We start from the raw sequence: 19,387 nt of genomic DNA, 5'->3' as shown, positions 1-19,387 counted from the left end.
TTCCTCCAAACTTGTTTTGGTGTTGCCTTAACACATGCTTGAGCTAGGCCCTGAGTCTGCTTGTGCCTGTGGCTCTCTTCTATTCTTTTGGAGGTAAACTCTGGACTAGATTTTTTGTTGTTCGTTGGCACCACCCATACTGTCGCAGCTCCTTGATCGTATTCCTACGCTGCTAGTAAGTCTTTTCTTACCCACCTCTTTTGACTGCTCGACTATGCTCATGCTTTATTGGCTTGTTGCTTCCTATCTGTGTTCTGGCTTCTTTGGCTCTTGTATGTATCTTTGTTTCTCTGCCTAGACACCCCTGGGGTTATTTCATTATCACAATATCCTTGGGTTTTAAGTTGGGACTTCAGAATCCACCGTTGTCTTATAGGATACATATTGTGTTTCTTTGCGGTGGTCCTCTTGAGTGGTGATGTTCGACCAGATAAACTTCGATCGCGTGCCCAACCCTAGTCCAATCTTCTATTTATAAAGAAAACGATATACAGAGTAGTTTTCAAAGTGTTTCAATTTCCTATATATAACAAAATTATTATATAAAATAGTGTTGGAAGTGTTTTAATTTGCTATATATATAACAAAAGTAATAGAACACTATATAGTATACTCCTATATTTTGCTACTATATATTTTACAAGTTAGGTGCTCGAGCCTGTATAGTAATCTTCAAATACTAGTTAAAGAGTCCAAATTTACAGCTACTTCTTTTTAGGACTTTACTATTTGTAGGAGATTTTTCTATACAGTAATGGGTCCAAAGTTCCTTGCGGTGTTCTCATTTTGTGAATTGCCCGCTGTCATTTTTATCTGTTGTTCGATTATGCCTTGTTGGCAATGGCATGAGGTGTGTGAATACAATAATAGAGCTGGTCCCCGTGCATGCCCATCATATTCTCATAGACGGTATAGAATATATACCCATTATCCTCATTAATGCGAAGGTGGGCGATGCATAGACATAGATAGCAGCACCTTCGGAATATAAGATACCCATTATCATTGAAGATGGCAGATGCATAGTCAGCACCCAAGGGCTATCTTCTATCTTCTATATATATCGTATAAGATTATTGTGCTTAGTATAAGCGCAGCAACAGCAATAATACAGTCTTCTGATAAAATTGTACAAGTCTGTGGGTGGGGAGGGGCGTGACCAATTATATATGGCGCAGCTGTCGGGCTCAGTGGTAGGGGAGCGGCAGGAGGTGGGGAACCCAAGCGGAGGCCAAGTGTACAGCGTGCGTGGGTGGCCGGAGGGCAAGCGGATCGAGAAGATAGGGGCGTGGAAGACGGGGTCGCGCATGAAGGCCATGAGGCTGTGGCTGACGGGCGACCACGTAGGCCAGACGTTCGGCAACCCCGACGGCGAGTACCGGGAGTTCTCCTTCAAGCCCGGCGAGCGCATCACCTCCATGTCGCTCTGGCCCGGCAACTGGAACGATATCCCAGGTCATATAATAAGAGATACATTCATTATTATTACGTATATGGTCATTGTTGCTAACACAATATTATATATAATATATAGGAAATCGCTTTGGCAACATCAAGTTCACCACCAACCTCGGAAATGCGTTCGATTTCGGGGCGCGTTGCGTGAGGGAGTACCCCATCGACTACTTCTCCGGCATCTTGGTGGGCGCCGACATACGAGCAGGCGCTGACGTAAACTCTGTCGCCTTCTACTTCCTGCGCGACATCGCCTACTGCCGCATCAAGGACGTGGCATACCCAGACCTGGAGACCATCGGCGGCATTGTTCCCATCACCCTGGACAGCCTCAAGCAGACCAACAATACGAAGCATGCCATGCAGTGGAAGCTGGAGGGCTCACGCGAGTACACCGTCTCCAGCAAGTGGTCGGTCACAGATGCGCTCAGCGTCGGCATGTCCATCACCATCAACGCAGCTGTGCCGGAGGTGGCAGACGTGACCGTGGGCACCAAGTGGGACTTGAGCCACACCGTCACGCGTGAGCAATCATGGAGCGACACGCGCAAACTATCGTGGTCAGTCAGTAGTGTGTTGCAACCCAGGGAGTCTGTCTCTGCCAAGGCCCTCACCCAACGGGGCACTGTCAATAGCCTGCCCTACACGGCGAAAATGTTCATCAAGCTTGACAACGGTGCCACCTTCGAGTACCCCATCAAGGGCACGTACACTGGTGTCTCCGTGACGGACGTTTCTATTGTCTACAATTAGTTAAAATGCTCGGTTGGTACTACTAACACACAACCTTATCTACTACCTTCCAAAGAGCCTCATGTGCTCCAAGTATCTATGTGTCTGTAATCTTTATACCACCTAAGCCTAAGAGTACAGTACATTACTATTACAATTATGACATAGCATGCATATGCAAGCACAATGAAAACATATATGTGTATGCGTGCATGGATGCGAATGTGTGTGGGTGCGTGGGTGTGTGATGAGAGAGAGAGAGACAGAGAGAGAGTGTGTGCCATTTTTAGCATTTTTATATGCATGAGCATGTCATTTAGTCTCCTACAAAATCCTAACAATTTTTTAACTCTAGATGTTTGTTACATTCAAAAGGGTTATTTAACTTTAGAATTTTACTTGAATTTCTTATATATGCTCTAACTCTACATGGCTATGCATCTATATTGTATGCATATGCATGTACCAAAGTCTGTATAATGTGTGTACGTGAGGATCTCTTTGTTTGTTATGATGTGTGATATAATATTTCTCTATCTATTAGCTCCATGTATCATCAATTGATATTTCAACACTCTCCCTGAAGTGGTCACTAATGTACTCCCATCTCGATCATGTATTGAAGCCTACATCCTATGGATGGAGTACTCTAATTTCCTTTATCATTAGGCACACCATGTAGATATTGATTTGAAGTTTGACACAAGGATATGAAATAATATGTATGCTACAAAAGAGGCAAGAGTGTTTCTTCTAGAAGAGTCACTCCATTTTAAGTGGGGTTCCTCCTTGGGGAGGCCAATCCTATTTCTCTTATTTTGTTCCTTATTGCATCAAGTGTGCTCTTTTTGTTTTAGCGATCCTTAGTTATATTTCTTGGCTTGTTGCAATAGTTGCAAGCCATACTTGGTATTCCTTCACACCTTGGTCTTGGTCTTCCTCTTGATCTTGGTCCTCATCTTGAGTAGAATGTCTTCTCTTTTGCAATGAGTTAATGGTCATTCATATGAATCGTAAAAAATGGTGAAGACATTTTCATTTTACGCAATGATGATAGCACACATGACTTCTTCACAATGTTTGGTTCACATCATTTGCATTTAGAAATATACTACATTGCATATCGCATAAATTATCCTTTCTTGCTGCACATTATGATATTGTGAAGAAGTCATGATGCTTGAGGTTACTATTGGTCCATATTGTGAAAAGGCTCAATTTCTTATTCCACCATTGCATGTAGACAGTAACATCATTTTAGGCATGCCATTTAGAAACCAATATAATCCTCATATAGTCTATCCAACACACTGTGAATTTTGAGATACATGATACTTTGCTTACTCTAAGAAGTGATCCTTCACATGACCTTTACCCTATCATTTCACACATTTCGGCTAAACGTGCCTTATACAAGCATGCAACAACTTACGTGATTTATGCTAATGAGGTTGAAGACACTCGAGCACTTTGATACCTAGGTAGGAAAACTTCTTAGATAAATTTAAGCATTATTCTATTGATGACCTTCCTCTTGAGTTGCCAGCATCTCATCCCATTAGAGAAAATGTGGACTCAAAATGGGCCTTGCAAGAACCCGTTAATTTATAACAAAATTTGTTGATCAAGCCTAGCGTAAAGGTACCACTAACTATGATGAGAGTCTAGGAGTGAAACACTAAGTTGTAAGCAAAATCCACAATTGGTAAATAGGTATTCTAAGATTTAGGTTCTTTGGCACAATATGCTCTAGGAATATCTTCGATGACTTGATTAACTCTTTTAATTTTTCCATCTAATTGAGAATGATAGCTTGTACTGACTATATTCAGACCGATTGTGGTGGTTCCCTAGGATCCGTTATACTAACAAAATTTGTCAAAAGATTTGAAAAAAGATGGCATGTAGTTAATGCCAAATATTTTGAAGTTTGGACAAACTATCTCTAATATTCCTTTTGGCGCCCATACCATTTTCATTCTTCTTCCCAACGTCTAGAAGCTCTCATCTTCTAGCTCTCTCTCATCTCCTGTTTGACCTCAATGAGCTTCATTGCATCTTTTAGCTCTCTCTCATCTCTTTTTCAACCTCATTGAGTTCCATTGTTTCATTCTCTTGCTTCTATTCTATATGGAATCCAAAAGATATCCTTCTCGTTCAATAAACTCTTGTGTTGTATACAACAAAAGGGATGATGGAACTTGGGAACCCAAGAGTTTCACTGTAAACGACTGGGTTACTATGTTGCCCTCATGCAAGGGATCTCACAAGGTGAAAAAAATAAAAAAGAGTTTCACTGGAAGCGATGCATTACTGCTTTCAAGGTTACTTCTGAAGGTTGGTTTGCTCAGGTCCATCCTATGCAAGCACATTGTAAGTTGTAGTTCAATTTTACAAATATATTTTTTCTTTTAATACAAGTTTTAACTTCTAATTTCTTCAGGTATCTTTCCCTCAACAAGTTTTGAGTGGCAGCCTATGGAAAGCTTCAGTGATACTTTCCAAGACATTCACAAAGAATTTGCAGAGCTCATGTATGGTGACCAGAATGCAGCTTTTTTAATAAGGGTAATCTTTTTGTATACTATGCAGAGTACATTGTTCCCCCAAAAACAGGTGTGTATGGGCAAATTGAGGATTTAGCAGTGCCAAGCCTTTCTTCTCTTAATTGGGACATTCCACATGAAGTGACGGTGAAGAGCTTCAAACATAAAATATCCCAGGATATTCAAAAGGCCATGACTCCGGGAAGGATCTCGAGGAGGATACGGTTATCATGGTTCGTGCCTCTACATGTTGGAGCCTAGCCTCCTAGCAAACTAGCATTGATAGGTGAGATTCAAACTTTGGTTGGAGCCTGAACTCATGTTGAGATTGAATTACATTTATAGTTTTGTGTACTACCGTAAAAACATCGCTTCAATCTTTCTTATTGAGATCTTGATTTTCTCAGGGATTGCAGGGTCTAAAACAAGGTGCTTCAGTGTTTCTCATTGATGGTTTTACAAGGAAGGCACGCAGGGTTATTCATTCCATTGATGCATCTCAAACATGTGGTTTTCAATTCATTGGTGAGACATGTGCAGCAATACATGTTCAACAAAGCTTTGATGACACATTTCTCATTCCATTTGCCATAATGGATGCAAGAACAATGTATCAAGAAGTTGGAAGCATCATCAAATGGCCATTGGTCAACCTTGTTATGGATAAAGACATTACTAATACCAAAGAGGATAATTTTGTGAAACTTCTTGTTGATGAAGAAGATCACTTTATATATAGAGAGAGCTGGAAAGAGAAAAGTGTCATCCTATGGGATGACAACAGATCTACAAAACTTGGCAATAGAGTACTATTGCTAGTCCACCCATACGAGGCTATAAATTGTAGAGAACTAGGGGAGAGTAGCTTGGGTGTCATTATAGAAGGATCTTTGCATCCAAGTTCAACTTGTGTTTCAGTTTTGAATTTGGTTAGTTAGCCGATCAGGCAACTCACATTTGAGAATGGTGAACCATTAGTGAAGGACACAGAATCTTCTTCTATTGAGATGAGGGTATTCAAGATCACTTCATGCAAAAAAAATATTGATAGCCTAAACAATTCAAGTGATGAAAAAGAGGATGATGATGTAGAGGGCAATGATGGCGATAGTTCTGATGATAGACACCATGATGCCATGATCACTGACTAACAGAGGTGTTGGTTGTATGATATGACCTAAGAGAACAACTGGAGGAATCAGTGGAGTCAGATTAGAGTGTTTGGAAGTGTCGGGAAGTGTGTTGAAGTGTCTGGAAAAGTCGGGCTGAAGGGTTGAGAACAGGAGCAAAGTTGACTAGTTCCCTAGGAGTTGGGATTGTAGTGTCCCTTTACATTTTCATCTTGTGTGTCTACTGGTGGTGTTATAGAGGCCATCACCTAGCCACTTCACATGCTTTGGTGCCCCCACTGAGAAGGTTCTTGTATAAGGCTTTGATCAGTAGGTTGGAATCCACTTGCGGATCAACTCGGGACCAATGGTTGATTTTGCATATGATGTTTTAAGAGGTGAGAGGGGAGAAGATGTCACTAAGGTCTTGAGGAAATTTGAGCTGGCAGCTGTGAAGAACAATAAGTATGACGATGCGTATAAAGATTAGATGATAGGGTCACTTTTGGAGGGAGCGACCAGGGAATTGTATGAAGATGTGTTAATAGAGGAGCATAGGCGTAATTGGGAGCACTTGAGAGATGCATTAAGAAGAAAGTACGGGAGGACTAATAGTCCAGAGGATCTTTGGAAGGAACTAAGCATTCTGTACCAGGGGGAAGAAGAGGTTGTTGCTTTTGTAAATAGGTCTGGACTAATAGTCCAGAGGATCTTTGGAAGGAACTAAGCATTCTGTACCAGGGGGAAGAAGAGGTTGTTGCTTTTGTAAATAGGTTTAAAGGAGTCTGGAGAAGAATCATCAAGGCATTAGGGGGAAACACCACCAGATTTCTTGAAGAAAGATAGATTCATAGGGTTATTACATGGGGTTATTAAGGAGAAAGTGGAACTCAAAGACCTTGATACCTATGTTAAGGCTTTTAGGTTGGCATCAGAGCAATGGAAGAAAAAAATGTGAAAATAGAAGCTGGCTCGGAGAAAAAGGGAGATAGATTTGTCAGTTAGATGTGGCCATGGTATATATGGACATGTGGTTGAGCCTGTGCCTATTGATGTTCATGAAGAAAGGGACCATCACATTGAGATTCCAAGGGTTGTTAAGGCAAATAGACATCAGGATGGTCTATAGAGTAGGAGATTCAGATGTTGACTAAGCAGATTAGGAATCTAAATCTTGTAGTGCACGTGATTTAGAATCAGGATGGTCTGCAGAGTAGGAGATTTAGAGGTTGACTAAGCAGATTAGGAATCTAAATCTTGTAGTGCAGATGATTTAGAACCAGGTTCGAAGAACCACACTGAGTTGCATCGCTTTCAGTGCTACAACTGTGGGGAGAGAGGCACATAGCTCTGTAGTGTCTTGAGCCAAGGAGGGAGCCAGGAGGCATGTGCCCAATCATTCCATGATCGGAAGTTAATCGAGGCATTGGGAATATGGAAGTAGATAATGGAAACCAGGGGCCACTGCAAGGGTAGATGCAACCTCAAGGTGCTCTAGGGAATGTACATGTACTGGAAGAAGAGGAAGATGAAGTTGACGTATTGGCCAACAAAAGGACAAGGATCATAGAGATCAAAGTCAAAGGGTACTAATAAAGAAGCAAGGGACAAGAAGAAAAGAGAAAAAGGAAAGTCAACCATGGAGAAGCCAGAATCTAGCAAGCAAGGGAGAGCTAGAGGTAGAAGAAGGAAAATTATTATGGAGGACTTTCAATTGGGAGAAGGGGAATCACCTTACAGTATTTTGTCATATGTGAAGCATAAGAAGGCAAACATTACATATGTTCCAACTTTTACAACTAAACTCTAGTTTAAGATGGCAACAGCATAAGCTGGCAAGTGTTAGAAGAGTCAAGGTTAAAACACCTTAGGCTAATGTGGTTCAATTGAATAGAGTATCTGACATTTTGGCCATCGTTGATGTCCGAATTTAGGGCAAGAAAGTAAGCAAGGTTTATATAGATGGCATTAGGGCCAAAAACGTCTCAAAATGGGCTGTGTAAGGAATTTCGCTAACTTGCTAATTAGTAGAATGTTGTCGGTCAGAACGGCTCCAAATTTGGCCGTTTTGGATATTTAAACCGTATCTATGTGATTGAACACGTATCTAAGTACATATTTTAAAATCTAAAAAAATATATCGTTTTCATGCTACTCTCTAATGGCTCGTCTCGAAATGCGTCCTCTTTTAGTGACTTCGCGGTAAATACTTATTTCTCTTACTTTTGAATGACCATTCCCTCCGCATGCGCTCTCATCCATTCTCCAAAAAATTTTACTCCTCTGCTTCTCTAAGAATTTCACAAGCTACATCTCATTCTCATTCTTTTGCGTCTCTCATGTTCTAATAGCTCTGCTAATATTTTTAGCTCTGTTAGTAATGAGTGATACATCTAATCGTAAGTTTCATTTGAATATCAAGCTCAACCAAGAGTATGCAACTACACGGAGTGTCTACCAAAGACCCCTTTCATGTGAGAATGAAGCTCAACATCTTCGCAACGAAGGAAAGAAGCATATTGACCTATGGACAGATGGAAGTCTATATCCACCGGATCCCAGAACAAGACGGTATCCTTCTTTTCACACACCACATGATTTGATTAGATTTGTTGGTGATGGGGTGGATGGCTTACTTGGTTATAGTTCAAGACTATCTCAATCACATGCAAAATATATTACATATCTTCAAAATACTTTATCTTTGAATGCAACAAAAATTATAGAACTTGAAAACAAAATAGTGTCTTTGAAACAAGAAAATGATCAATTGAAAACCTTAAAAGAAACTCCAATAGGGTTAAGAGCACGAGTAAAACGAATGCGGGATGTAGTTAACTTGACAGAGAGATCTGGACAAAGGAAAAAAAGGTTAAAACTTGTAAGAGATGATGTTACTACCCTTCTAGGATTTGACATGTCTAATGCTCAAGAAAGGGTAAGATTTTTGAATGAGCTTATGAAATAGGTCGGATATCTTGAAACTTTTGAAACTTCCCGAAAATCAAACTAAAAAAAAACTAGTCTTTCAACATCTACTAAAAGATATGGACTTATTGGTCCAGCCTTCCCAAATGCAAGAAGTTTGTGACACAGTGGGAGTGAGTAGAAAGCAATGATTTTATATTCACATGATCACAAATTTTTTTTTTGTTAATAACATGTGTTAACATGTTCCCAAAAAAGCCGGTGGGAAGCTCCCTAATAACCGGATAAAATCCCGTCGGGGTTTTGCTATACCCGGCGGTCCCGCCGGGAAAAAAGAAACCCCGGCGGGTCCCGGCGGGGTCGTCATTCAGCTCGGCGGGGTACAATTTTCTATATATATGGGCCCGGGGGGCCCTTTGGGAGTTCATTACTGACAACATACATAGGAATGAAACTTGTGTGTGTGTGTGTGTGTGTGTGTGTGTGTGTGTGTGTGTATGTGGGTGTGTGTTCGTGGGGGCAGCCGCCCACTGTCGCAATGCGCGACAGGATGTGGGTGGTCCGCCACACGAGGGATGTGTGTGTGGGTGTGTGTTCGTGCGGGCAGCCACCCATTGTCGCAATGCGTGGCAGGATGTGGGTGGTCCGCCACACGAGGGTGTGTGTGTAAGGCCATTCTTCGGAATGGTGCTTACCCTGGGGCACTTAGTCGGTAACGCGGCAAGTCTGTGTCCTATGGTAAGTATGGCACGCCGTAGTGGTACTAGTCGGTAACGCGGTAAGCATAGTATCGTTATGGCGATGTCACCTTCCCTTCCCTTCCCTTTGTCAAATGCGGGCATATGGTCGGTAACGCGGCCAGTGTATGTTCGTATCCTATTCGTATTCCCATAGAATCGGGCGGCATTTTGTCGTTAACGCGGCAAGTTGGTGTCGTCCGCTAGTGCATATATTGTTTTTTGCATATTGCGGCATTTGATCGTTAATGCGGTCGAAAAAATGTTGTAAATTTGCTTGCATATTACGGCATATGATCGTTAATGCGGTCGAAAAAATGTCGTAAATTTGTTTGATTTGACTTGTATTGTTTTTATTGTGTTTAATCCATGTGATACTTGGTTGCTAACGTGGCATGAGTATTTCATGGATCAAAGTTTACATCATATTGTCTAAACGTTTTATTTTATAATATTGTGATTCGTAACTCGAAAAAATGAATATCTCTCTCTCTTCCTCCCCCCCCCTCTCTCTCTCTCATGATACACTTCACAACTCTTTCTCTCTCTCTCTCTCTCTCACGATACACTTCACAACACGATAGATGTGTAGATAAGGATTTCTTTTTTTTTCTCTTAAAATATACATAATTCCTAATAATTTCTTTTTTCTCCCTCTATTTACTTAAAAATAATTTTTTTCTCTTAAAATATACATAATTCCTAATAATTTCTTTTTTCTCCCTCTATTTACTTAAAAATTAAAACAGTACATTATTTTCCTCTTTAGGAACTCACAAAAATATTAAAAATGTCATCTAATGTTTCTTCTCTCTATCTGTCACAACTCTCTCTCTTCCTCTCCTCTCTCTCTCTCTCTCTCTCTCTCTCTCTCTCATGATACACTTCACAATTCTCTCTCTCTCTCTCTCATGATACACTTCACAACTCTCTCTCTCTCTCTCTCTCATGATACACTTCACAACTCTCTCTCTATCACGATAGGTGTGTAGATGAGGAGTGCTTTAGGAATACAAAACATTATTTTCCTCTCTTTAGGAACTCACAAAACTATTAAAAATGTCATCTAATGTTCCCTCTCTCTCTATCTGTCACACCTCTCTCTCTATCTGTCACACCTCTCTCTCTTCCTCCCCCTCTCTCTCTCTCTCTCTCTCATAATACCCTTCACAACTCTCTCTTTCTCTCTATATCATGATAGGTGTGTAGATGAGGAGTGCAACATGTATACACTTGATAAGTAATAATGCACTTGTTGCGGTTGTCTCACGTTCGATAATGTATTGCATGATGTTGAGTTCAGTAATATTGTTTGATATTCCGTTTTTGTTTGATCATTGATAAGTAATGATACACTTGTTGCTGTTCTCTCACGTTTGATGATGTATTGGATGATGTTGAGTTCATTAAAATTATTTGATATTCCGTTTTTGTTTGAACATTGATAAGTAATGATACACTTGTTGCTGTTCTCTCACGTTTGCTTGATGTTGATTTCAGTAATGTTTAATATTCTGTTTTTTTTGTGTTTAGTGATATTTGCTAGATTTATGAAGACGACCAACATGCTTTCCCCTGAAGAGCGTAAAATCGGTCTACGAGCAATTCGCATTGAAGCAGTCATCACAGTGTCACAATGTGCTGATGATGTCGTCAAAAAGATCAATGAGTCTGAGATACTCATGCGAGATCTAATAGACCAGATATGGGAAAATGCACAGCGTCGGCTTCGAAGCGGAGGCAACGCTGAGTTACTTGATAGACAGAAGATAGAAGATTTCAACCATCAACATATAACACGAAACATTTTGGGGAGCATGCGTGTAGCATGCAATGATCTTAGAGATGCTGCCCCGCCTGAAGCTAATATGCAACGTCTACAGTTATGGGACGTTGTATGGAGCAAGCAAAGAGCCAAGAGCAAGCGCATGAAGGTGCTGGATGCAGAGTCCCTCCCCAAAAGAGTGCGCATTGCCTAGGACGTCGCTGCAACGTCCAGCCAGGCAGATGCAAGTGGGACAAGTGTCATTAATCGTACCATCTACAATTCTATGTGCACACACGTCATTGGCATCCCGCACGAGGCTCTGTTCGAAGGGCGAACAATAGGCTCTGGTGTTTTTGGCACAGTAAAAGAGTATACAATTAAAGGTATATCATTTTTACCGGAGCACATTACTTTTTTCGAAAAGCACTACAAAGGAGAAGGCAGCGCCAAGTTCGAGTGCTTCCAGGCAGAGCAGGGCATGCAAGTTCTACACCCATCAATTGTCAGGTGTATTACCTTCACAAAAGGAATCTCCTTGGATCACAATTTTCCCATACTATAATGGCGGCTCGCTTGGTGATACTCTTCTGAAGGTCCCCTTCAGATTCAGTGCGTTCACCAGAGCAATTTTCCGTTTGGATCGAGAATGGAGACAACCCCCGCCCGATAATATTCCTTTAAGTCATCTAGAACTTTCTAAAATAAAACAAATAGTAATAACCATGCCACATATTATGCATGCCCTGGTGGAAGGCCTAGCGGCAGCACATCTGGTAGGAATTGTACATACCGACCTACATCCATTCAATGTAGTGTTGGATTTTACAAAAGAGTTGAAGCCATGCGTAGGTATTATCGATTGGGGGTGCTGAGAGTGCCCAAAAAACAGGTGTCTCTCAATTTTGTATTTGAAGCAGACAAGAACCCTGAGAAGGTGGCACAGGCGGTTTCCTACACAAACAGAGAGCGAAATAAACGGCCGTGGATAGCCCCGGAGCTTTATGATCCGTTTTTGGCAGATGCATACACTCTTGCATCTGATGTTTTTGCCTTGGGATATTTATTACAAACTTTATATGACTTTTGGCAGAAAGTACAAGAGTTATGGATGGATAATAGTTCCTATGACAAAGTTACCATGGATACTATTATTTATAGAGTCAAAAATTGGATGTACCTGCCTAATCGCGATGAGCGAAAATCAATTTTGCAAGTAGTGGAATTTTTTAGATCACTAAATACTGACCCAACGAGGGAACAACGTCCTCTTGTAGAGCTATCGGTGTCATTCACCCCAATTTTGTAATGATACAGTATCAGGAGATTAAGTTTCAGGAATGGCACTTTGTTTCTCTCTTCAAAATTTGATGTGTCCATTGTTTGAAATATTATCTCATTGAGTCTTTGCAATATCTCTCTCCTCTTGTGGTGTTTAAGTTTATGTTTTCTCTTCAAAATTTGATGTTCGCGCATTGTTTGAAGTATTTTTGGAGTCAAGTGGATATTTCTCATTGAGTCTTTGCAATACATATCTCCTCTCGTGGTGTTAAACTTTAAGTTTTTGAGGGTAATGGTCAATTTATCTTACGTTGATCTTTACAGTTCATTAAAATCCTAAAGTCATTTATGTTCATGCAGATATGGTAGAGGCGCAAGCAAACGAGCATCAAGAGTTAGCCAAGAAGGCATATGAGCGAATGAAGGCCCTTGCACATGGCCTGACAGCCCGCGAAGCTACAAGAACAGCATGCAGGTTGTCGAAATGGACAAATCCTACTTATGCCCAATGGAAAGACATAAACAAACTCGTAACCACAGAGATGATAAAGGAAATATGGCCATGTTGAGATGGCGAGATTAAGAAGGGAAGGTGGAAGATTTCACGTTGCACTCACAATGATATCAAAACTAATGCCGAGTGCATTTTCTTGGAGGTGTACGGTCGTCCTCTCCATAACGCCGACGCTCCACTCTATTTTGCTAAGATGCTATATGCACAATTTATCCTAGAAACTCTAGTGGACTTCGCCTCCAGAGAGGCCACTGTCAACACCCACGACATACGTGAAGAGACAGTGACATTCACAAGGGAGGAACTTGCTCTCATGGTGGAGGGCGCTGGATTGGAGTTAAACAATGTCAAAGAAAGCTTAGGGGCACAGCTAGCAGAGAAGGAGAAAGAAGCTGAGCGAAAACCACATCTCTCATTTTTTGATACATCCTGATCTTGTGGGAGTTTCTGCTGAGGCTACTAGTTCCTCCACCCCCTAATGTCCTGTATGTTACAAAGTATTTGATGGGTGGAGCGGCCAGTATATACTACCCTGTGGACACTACTACCACTTAATATGTTTAGTGAGGCAAATGCAAAATACTTCCACATGTGCATTGTGCAGTGTCCCAATAAATCAAGGTATTTATATAGTGTTTGGCATGGCTAGCAAATATAAACCACCAGGACCTTTAGATGCAACTCCTAGGGCAATTCACAATTTATTTCAAGATGAAAGCTAAGAAAGACATAAATCCTACTTTTGTATTTTTAATTTCTCCAAATACGATCATTTGTACAAGTACTTTTTATGAAATTAATGAAATGACTTCTTCCTCTATGTCAGTATCTTGCTCCAAAATTCTTTCACCGTTTACTCGCTCGTCTGCTAAATTAAGCTCATCTAAGTCAATGTCTAAATTGTCTTCTATCTCAAGGGTGATGCACAACGTGCGTCCAACATCAAAGTTCTCGTCTACTACATCATCACAATTGTACATCCATCTGGGCATATCTTCTTCATACTCTTCGCTTTCAATGTCTCGCAAGATCTTTTCATTGCAATACATGTAAACACGTTTATCTGCTCGATCTGCAAGAAGTCAATTGCGAATAGTACTGTGAATATATTTGTACATGCTCCAGTTTCTTTCTGAGCCTGAGTTTGAAGAGCAATGACTTAGAACCTTCATCGCAAGGTTGTGCAATAAAGCATAATGCTCACCACCATTCATCATCCACCACTTCCATGCAGGTTGCTCTTTAGCCATTTGTTGAACAAGGGAGTTTGAAAATAAACCCTCTTTCAATCAAAATGAGGTCATCTCCTTTATGCACTTTACACGATCATCATCAACATTATTATAGAAAGTGTTTACCACTTTATAAAAATCTTGCACCACCTCAACGTTGGATATCAAATCCATATTCCAATATTCAGGATCTAACATGTAAGCAGCACTATGTAGTGGTGAATGCACTCCAATCCATCTCGCATGAAAGTACTTCAATAGGACTTTTCTTTGTCTACTGGAGAATGGTACACGCCATTGCTTTTCCACCACTGAATGCTCTAATTTCTCAGGACACTCCAAACTCCGCTGGACAGCCCACCATTGCATCCATGCTTTTCCGAGATTAGGCGCTCTTTGATCAAGACTTCATACGACATACATAATAGACATCATTACATGGTATGCATCCATCACACTATTCCACCAACTTCTTCTCGTAAGCGCTGCCTACAAGACTTTGATTTTCTCTTTCACTTTTTCAAGTTGAGTACTCTCCTAGTCATGAAATGCCATGCATGTAAATGTTTCGCAAACTGCATCTTTATTTCTAAGAAGAGACTCAAAAGTGTAAAAGTGAGTGCAAAACCTAGTCTCCACCGCCGCTGGAAGCTTTAACATAACTGACATGCGAGGTCGAAAAATATCTAACACTCTCTGTCTCTTGAGCATGAATCTCACAAGCTGGCGATCAGTGTCGACGATTGAGGCAAACCATTTGGTATCATCACTTTTAAATACCAATCTTTTAATACAAGATTCAAACTATGAGTATTACAGCCTACCGAAAAAACATGTGGATATTGTCGCTGTAGGATTTTGGATGCATTTTTGCAATTCTTTGCATTGTCCATGACGACTTGGACTACATTTTTGGCACCCACTTCCTCTATCACAGAGCCAATGACTTGAGCAATGTAAGTCCCAGGTTTTATTGAACCAGCTGTATCCACGGCACGGATGAAAGTCTCACCTCTAGGTGAAATAACTATTATATTAATTAATGGTTTTCTTTGTACATTAGACCATCCATCACTTACTATACTACATCCAGAAAGCTCTATATTGCTAAGAATTATTCTTTACGTTCTTTTACTTGCGCATAACATTTCTCTAATAGATCATTTCGCATAGCATGGTACGTAGGCGGTGAAAACCCTGGTCCAAAATCACCAATTTTCTTCCATGCTCTCTTCCAATGCTCACTATCCACCATCATCATAGCACTCCTAGAAAAGTAAATTGCTTCAGCAAGGGCGAGTTGTGCATCATCGAGTCGACCTTGACGTAGGCTTTCTTGCAATGAAGTTTGACGCATGGGTATATTTCCTACGTCAAAGTTTCGCTTGCAGGAAGATGCACTGGGTAGATTATTTTCTGGTTACACATTGCCGTTCGGGGTACAAGTAGGCGATGTAGCGGGAGTTTGATGATTAGAACAACAGTGTTCTTGCTGCCTTGATACATTAACGATAGGAGTGTCATGTTTTCTTGAATCTTTCTTTTGAATTTCTTCTCTTATGTGTTTGGCCACTATAGGTGCAAAGGGGTGGGTACATGACTTTTTCTTCAGTCTGCCTAAAAAGTGTTCTCTTAGTCGAGGCGCCCCACCTGATTTTACTGCATAGCATAGCTTACACTCCCAATCTATGACTTGATCACCAACGTTAATTGCATATTGGCACTCTATCCCAGGTGTCTTTTTTTTCCTGCTATTTGAAATTTGGACTCTATTGGAGGTATCACTGGATCCAACATTGTCCTCCATCTCAACAAATAACCTATTCAACCAAGCATATAACAATGAATACACAAATGAAAAAATGACAAAGTCACTCACGTATTACAAAACATACATTAGCAGACAAAGTACTTCGAAACTATCTTGACAAATACAAAAGATCATCACATAACACAAAACTACTTCGAAACTATCTTGCAAGGTCTTACTACAAAACTACTTCGAAACTATCATGCACATTGCACCCCCAATGAAGGATGCCTTTTGTACCCAATTAAGGATACTTTACACAATCAAAGATCTATGATTGCCCAATACTCTAGTATAGGACAATAGACCTTCTCTAACATTCACAAAGAAAATCAAAGATCTATGCTTGCCCAATACTCTAGTATAGGACAATAGACCCTTGTCTACTCTAAACTATATCAAGTATCAAGAACCAATACAAGCCCCTAAGCAGGAATCTTGGCTCCATCCAACCATTCATAAAGCAGAATGAGGTAGATTACCTACGTAGCTCAAATGCAAAGCTGAATGACTCCAAATTTGTTCCTAAATCTCCGTAAGTATTAGCTACGAGCCACACCCTGCCCCCAATTCAAAGAACTAAGGACGAGTGGCTCAATAGCCTTAGGAGTGCCTATAAGGAAAGACGACAGTCCCTAAGATAAGGATGTTCTTCCCAAGAGGACACTTCTAACTCGAGAGCTCTACAAGTACTTTGAGGAGAGATATCATGCCCCCAAAACAAGGACTATCTCCCCAAAAGTTTCACGATGGGTGTCGGGCAGTGTTTATAAACAGAATAGAACCCCGCCGGTGTTCTTTGGTTTTCCCGGCGGGCCCGCCGGGATAAGCAGTTATCCCGGCAGGCCCGTCGGGAAAACCAAAAGCCCGGTGGTGTTACGGGACTAGTCGGTTCTAGCAGGTCATTGCTCAGGTCATGTGAATATACAATGTGATCACAAGTTTTAATATGTTAACAATAGGTTTTGTTAACGTGATCACGAAATTGTGAAGACGTTAATGAAATCCCTGGTAGAAAGGGATACAGAGCCATCTCTAAAACCTGGTTCAGGGTCCTTAAGTATTACAAAATCAAAGCTTTTGGGTTGCCTAGACCTCACAATGTTGGAAAATATAGAACTCTGTTAAATGAGGAAATTTCCAAATATTTCGGAGAGTATTTCTATATTGAGGGAACAATGCCATATGAGAGACAAAAAAAAAATCATCTTTTGAATACAACGTTTATAATAATATTTGGATGAACATTAGAAAAGTCCAATCTTTCATGGTGAGATATTACAACATTCGAGAAATAGATTGTGAAGGAAAACTTGTATTTGTTATAAAATTAGATGAAGCTCAAATCCAAAAATGTCAAAAAATGGAAAGAATATCTATATCCCTAATGAATAAAGCATTGGACTATAGTCAAAATAAGCTTGATTCTCCATACCACAAAACTCAATCAGAAATGGAGCTATGGTGGATTGGATCAGCTCATGTGCGAGTAGAGAGTCATGAAACATTAAAGTGGCTCTTCTCACAAACAGACATTCCTTCAGTTATTCAGAGCCAAAATGCAGGTGAACACCTTCATGTAGACGACATAGGTGATTTCATTGTGGAATGGCATTTGAGTGCCGACCTCAAGGCGTTGAAGTGTATGTTTGGTGTGGAGGAGCAAATACCAAATATCCATGTCTTTATTGCATGGCAAGCACAGGGACAAGAGAATGGCTTGCAGAAAATGAGATTGGAAAACCACCATCCAAAAATAATGTGAATGTTGTCGATTATCCAACTTCTGTTAAAATTTGGGATCCAATTCTACCAATACATTTGAAAAATGTGCATATATGTACATTGCATGCAGAGATAAGAATCTTGGACAAATTGCTCCGACTTCATCTGGACTATGCATATTCTATTAAGCCGACTAAACTTGCAGATAAGTGCATAGAAAAATGCGAAGCCTTGCTCTCTCAAATGAGTTTCCATGGTGGCGAAGTGCATCTTAAAAAAGATCCTGTTCTTTCTAGAGGTACAGGTGATGTTCTGCAAGATGTTTCAATGGGAGGAGCAAAAGCAAGAAGATTTTTGAGCAACCATGACACCAAACAAGTCAATGCAATGTGGAACTGCTGGAAACATCTATGTGCCATCACCACAAATGTCAAAAGTAGACCAGATGTAGCCAACAAACGTATGGAAGTTTGGAAGTTTGGAAAAAACTCGACGATTTTTTCAAAGTCCTAAGACAACAAGTTGGTTCAAATACTTATGCAGATGATTTCAAAAAAGCAATAAAGATTTTAATAAAAGCTATCATAGATGCCTGGGGAGAAAAAGACATTACTTATTACTTGGTGAGTGTTCAGACTTATCAAAACAGTTAAAATTAAAGTGTAATTTCTTAAATTTACTAACAAAGAATTGTCTTTGTAGCATATTCTTTACTTACATGGACCATATTTTGCTACAGAAGGACCCCTTGCAACATGGAACACACAAGGAATGGAAAAGTCTCACTATCAAGCGAGAACTTCCTTTTTCAGATGTACCAGAAGAGGAGGTGGTCAAAGAAGAAGCAATGCACTTAAAGAATTATTCAATTGGTTCTACAGGAGGCAATTACAAAGGATGAGATCAAAGAACCAGCAATCTGAAACTACACAAACACCTCAAGATAGAGACTAATGATTTACTAACACATTTGTATATTTGCTGAATTATAATCAGTCCTTGCAAAATATTGTGTGTACATTAGTTTTTTATTCTCTTGGTACTATTTGGCATGTCACCTCTATAGCATCTCAAAAATTTTCTCCTTCTATAACCTCCAAGAAGATTGATATCTGACTCCTTAGTTGCAGCTGCATAGCTAGAGTAGCAAAGAAAGTATCCTGCTCTTGAGGCATTAAAACCTGCAGCATATCCAAAGATTCTAAGAGCAGCAGCTCTCTCTAGAAGCAAGACCTTGTTAGCATTTATTTGAAGGGGAGTGTATCCCATGAACCTTGACAACACCTTCAAGGCAAATATTGGCAACACCTTCAAGGCAAATATTGGCAACTCAGCATCTTCAGAGAAGTTCATGTGGAATGCACAGAACACAGCCTTATCCAATGTAGGTAAGTAGTGCATGAGAGCAGATGAAGGCCTTCTTGACCTAGTCTTTCTAGCTTTCACTCTGCTGCCTTTAGCTCTTCCTAGAAAATCATCCTTATCAAGCAATTCAATCTGCAAGACAAAAACCTCACTTTAAAAAAATTACAATCACAATAACATTTGGCAAA

At 40.3% G+C, this 19,387-nt stretch overlaps 1 protein-coding gene across 2 annotated transcripts; it reads left to right on the top strand.

Annotated features, from left to right (window-relative positions):
- Positions 1–1,009: 1,009 nt before the first annotated feature.
- Positions 1,010–5,437, top strand: LOC147641080 (uncharacterized). 2 transcript variants are annotated; one of them, XM_086817948.1, is made up of 6 exons: positions 1,010–1,124; positions 1,161–1,455; positions 1,535–2,968; positions 3,179–4,560; positions 4,780–5,019; positions 5,141–5,437. In XM_086817948.1, the coding sequence occupies exons 2-3, from the start codon at positions 1,170–1,172 to the stop codon at positions 2,206–2,208; spliced, it is 960 nt and encodes a 319-aa protein (XP_086674074.1). In that variant the 5' UTR covers positions 1,010–1,124; positions 1,161–1,169; the 3' UTR covers positions 2,209–2,968; positions 3,179–4,560; positions 4,780–5,019; positions 5,141–5,437. The 2 variants fall into 2 exon arrangements, with proteins under 2 accessions (XP_086674074.1, XP_086674080.1); XM_086817954.1 differs by lacking the exon at positions 3,179–4,560 and having other exon boundaries at positions 1,069–1,455; positions 1,535–2,220.
- The last annotated feature ends 13,950 nt before the right edge of the window (positions 5,438–19,387 follow it).

The sequence above is a fragment of the Cibotium barometz genome, chromosome 2 (genome assembly GCF_041138505.1).
Source record: "Cibotium barometz isolate CiBa-2024 chromosome 2, ASM4113850v1, whole genome shotgun sequence".
NCBI lineage: Eukaryota > Viridiplantae > Streptophyta > Polypodiopsida > Cyatheales > Cibotiaceae > Cibotium > Cibotium barometz.
This window is presented reverse-complemented; position numbering and strand designations above follow the sequence as displayed.

What these genes read in the sequence shown, in the direction of transcription:
- LOC147641080 (XM_086817948.1), top strand. Translation starts at nt 1,170, where the DNA reads ATGGCGCAGCTGTCGGGCTCAGTGGTAGGGGAGCGGCAGGAGGTGGGG. An exon ending in CAACTGGAACGATATCCCAG is followed by an intron (nt 1,456 to 1,534) that starts GTCATATAATAA and finishes TATAATATATAG; the next exon opens with GAAATCGCTTTGGCAACATC.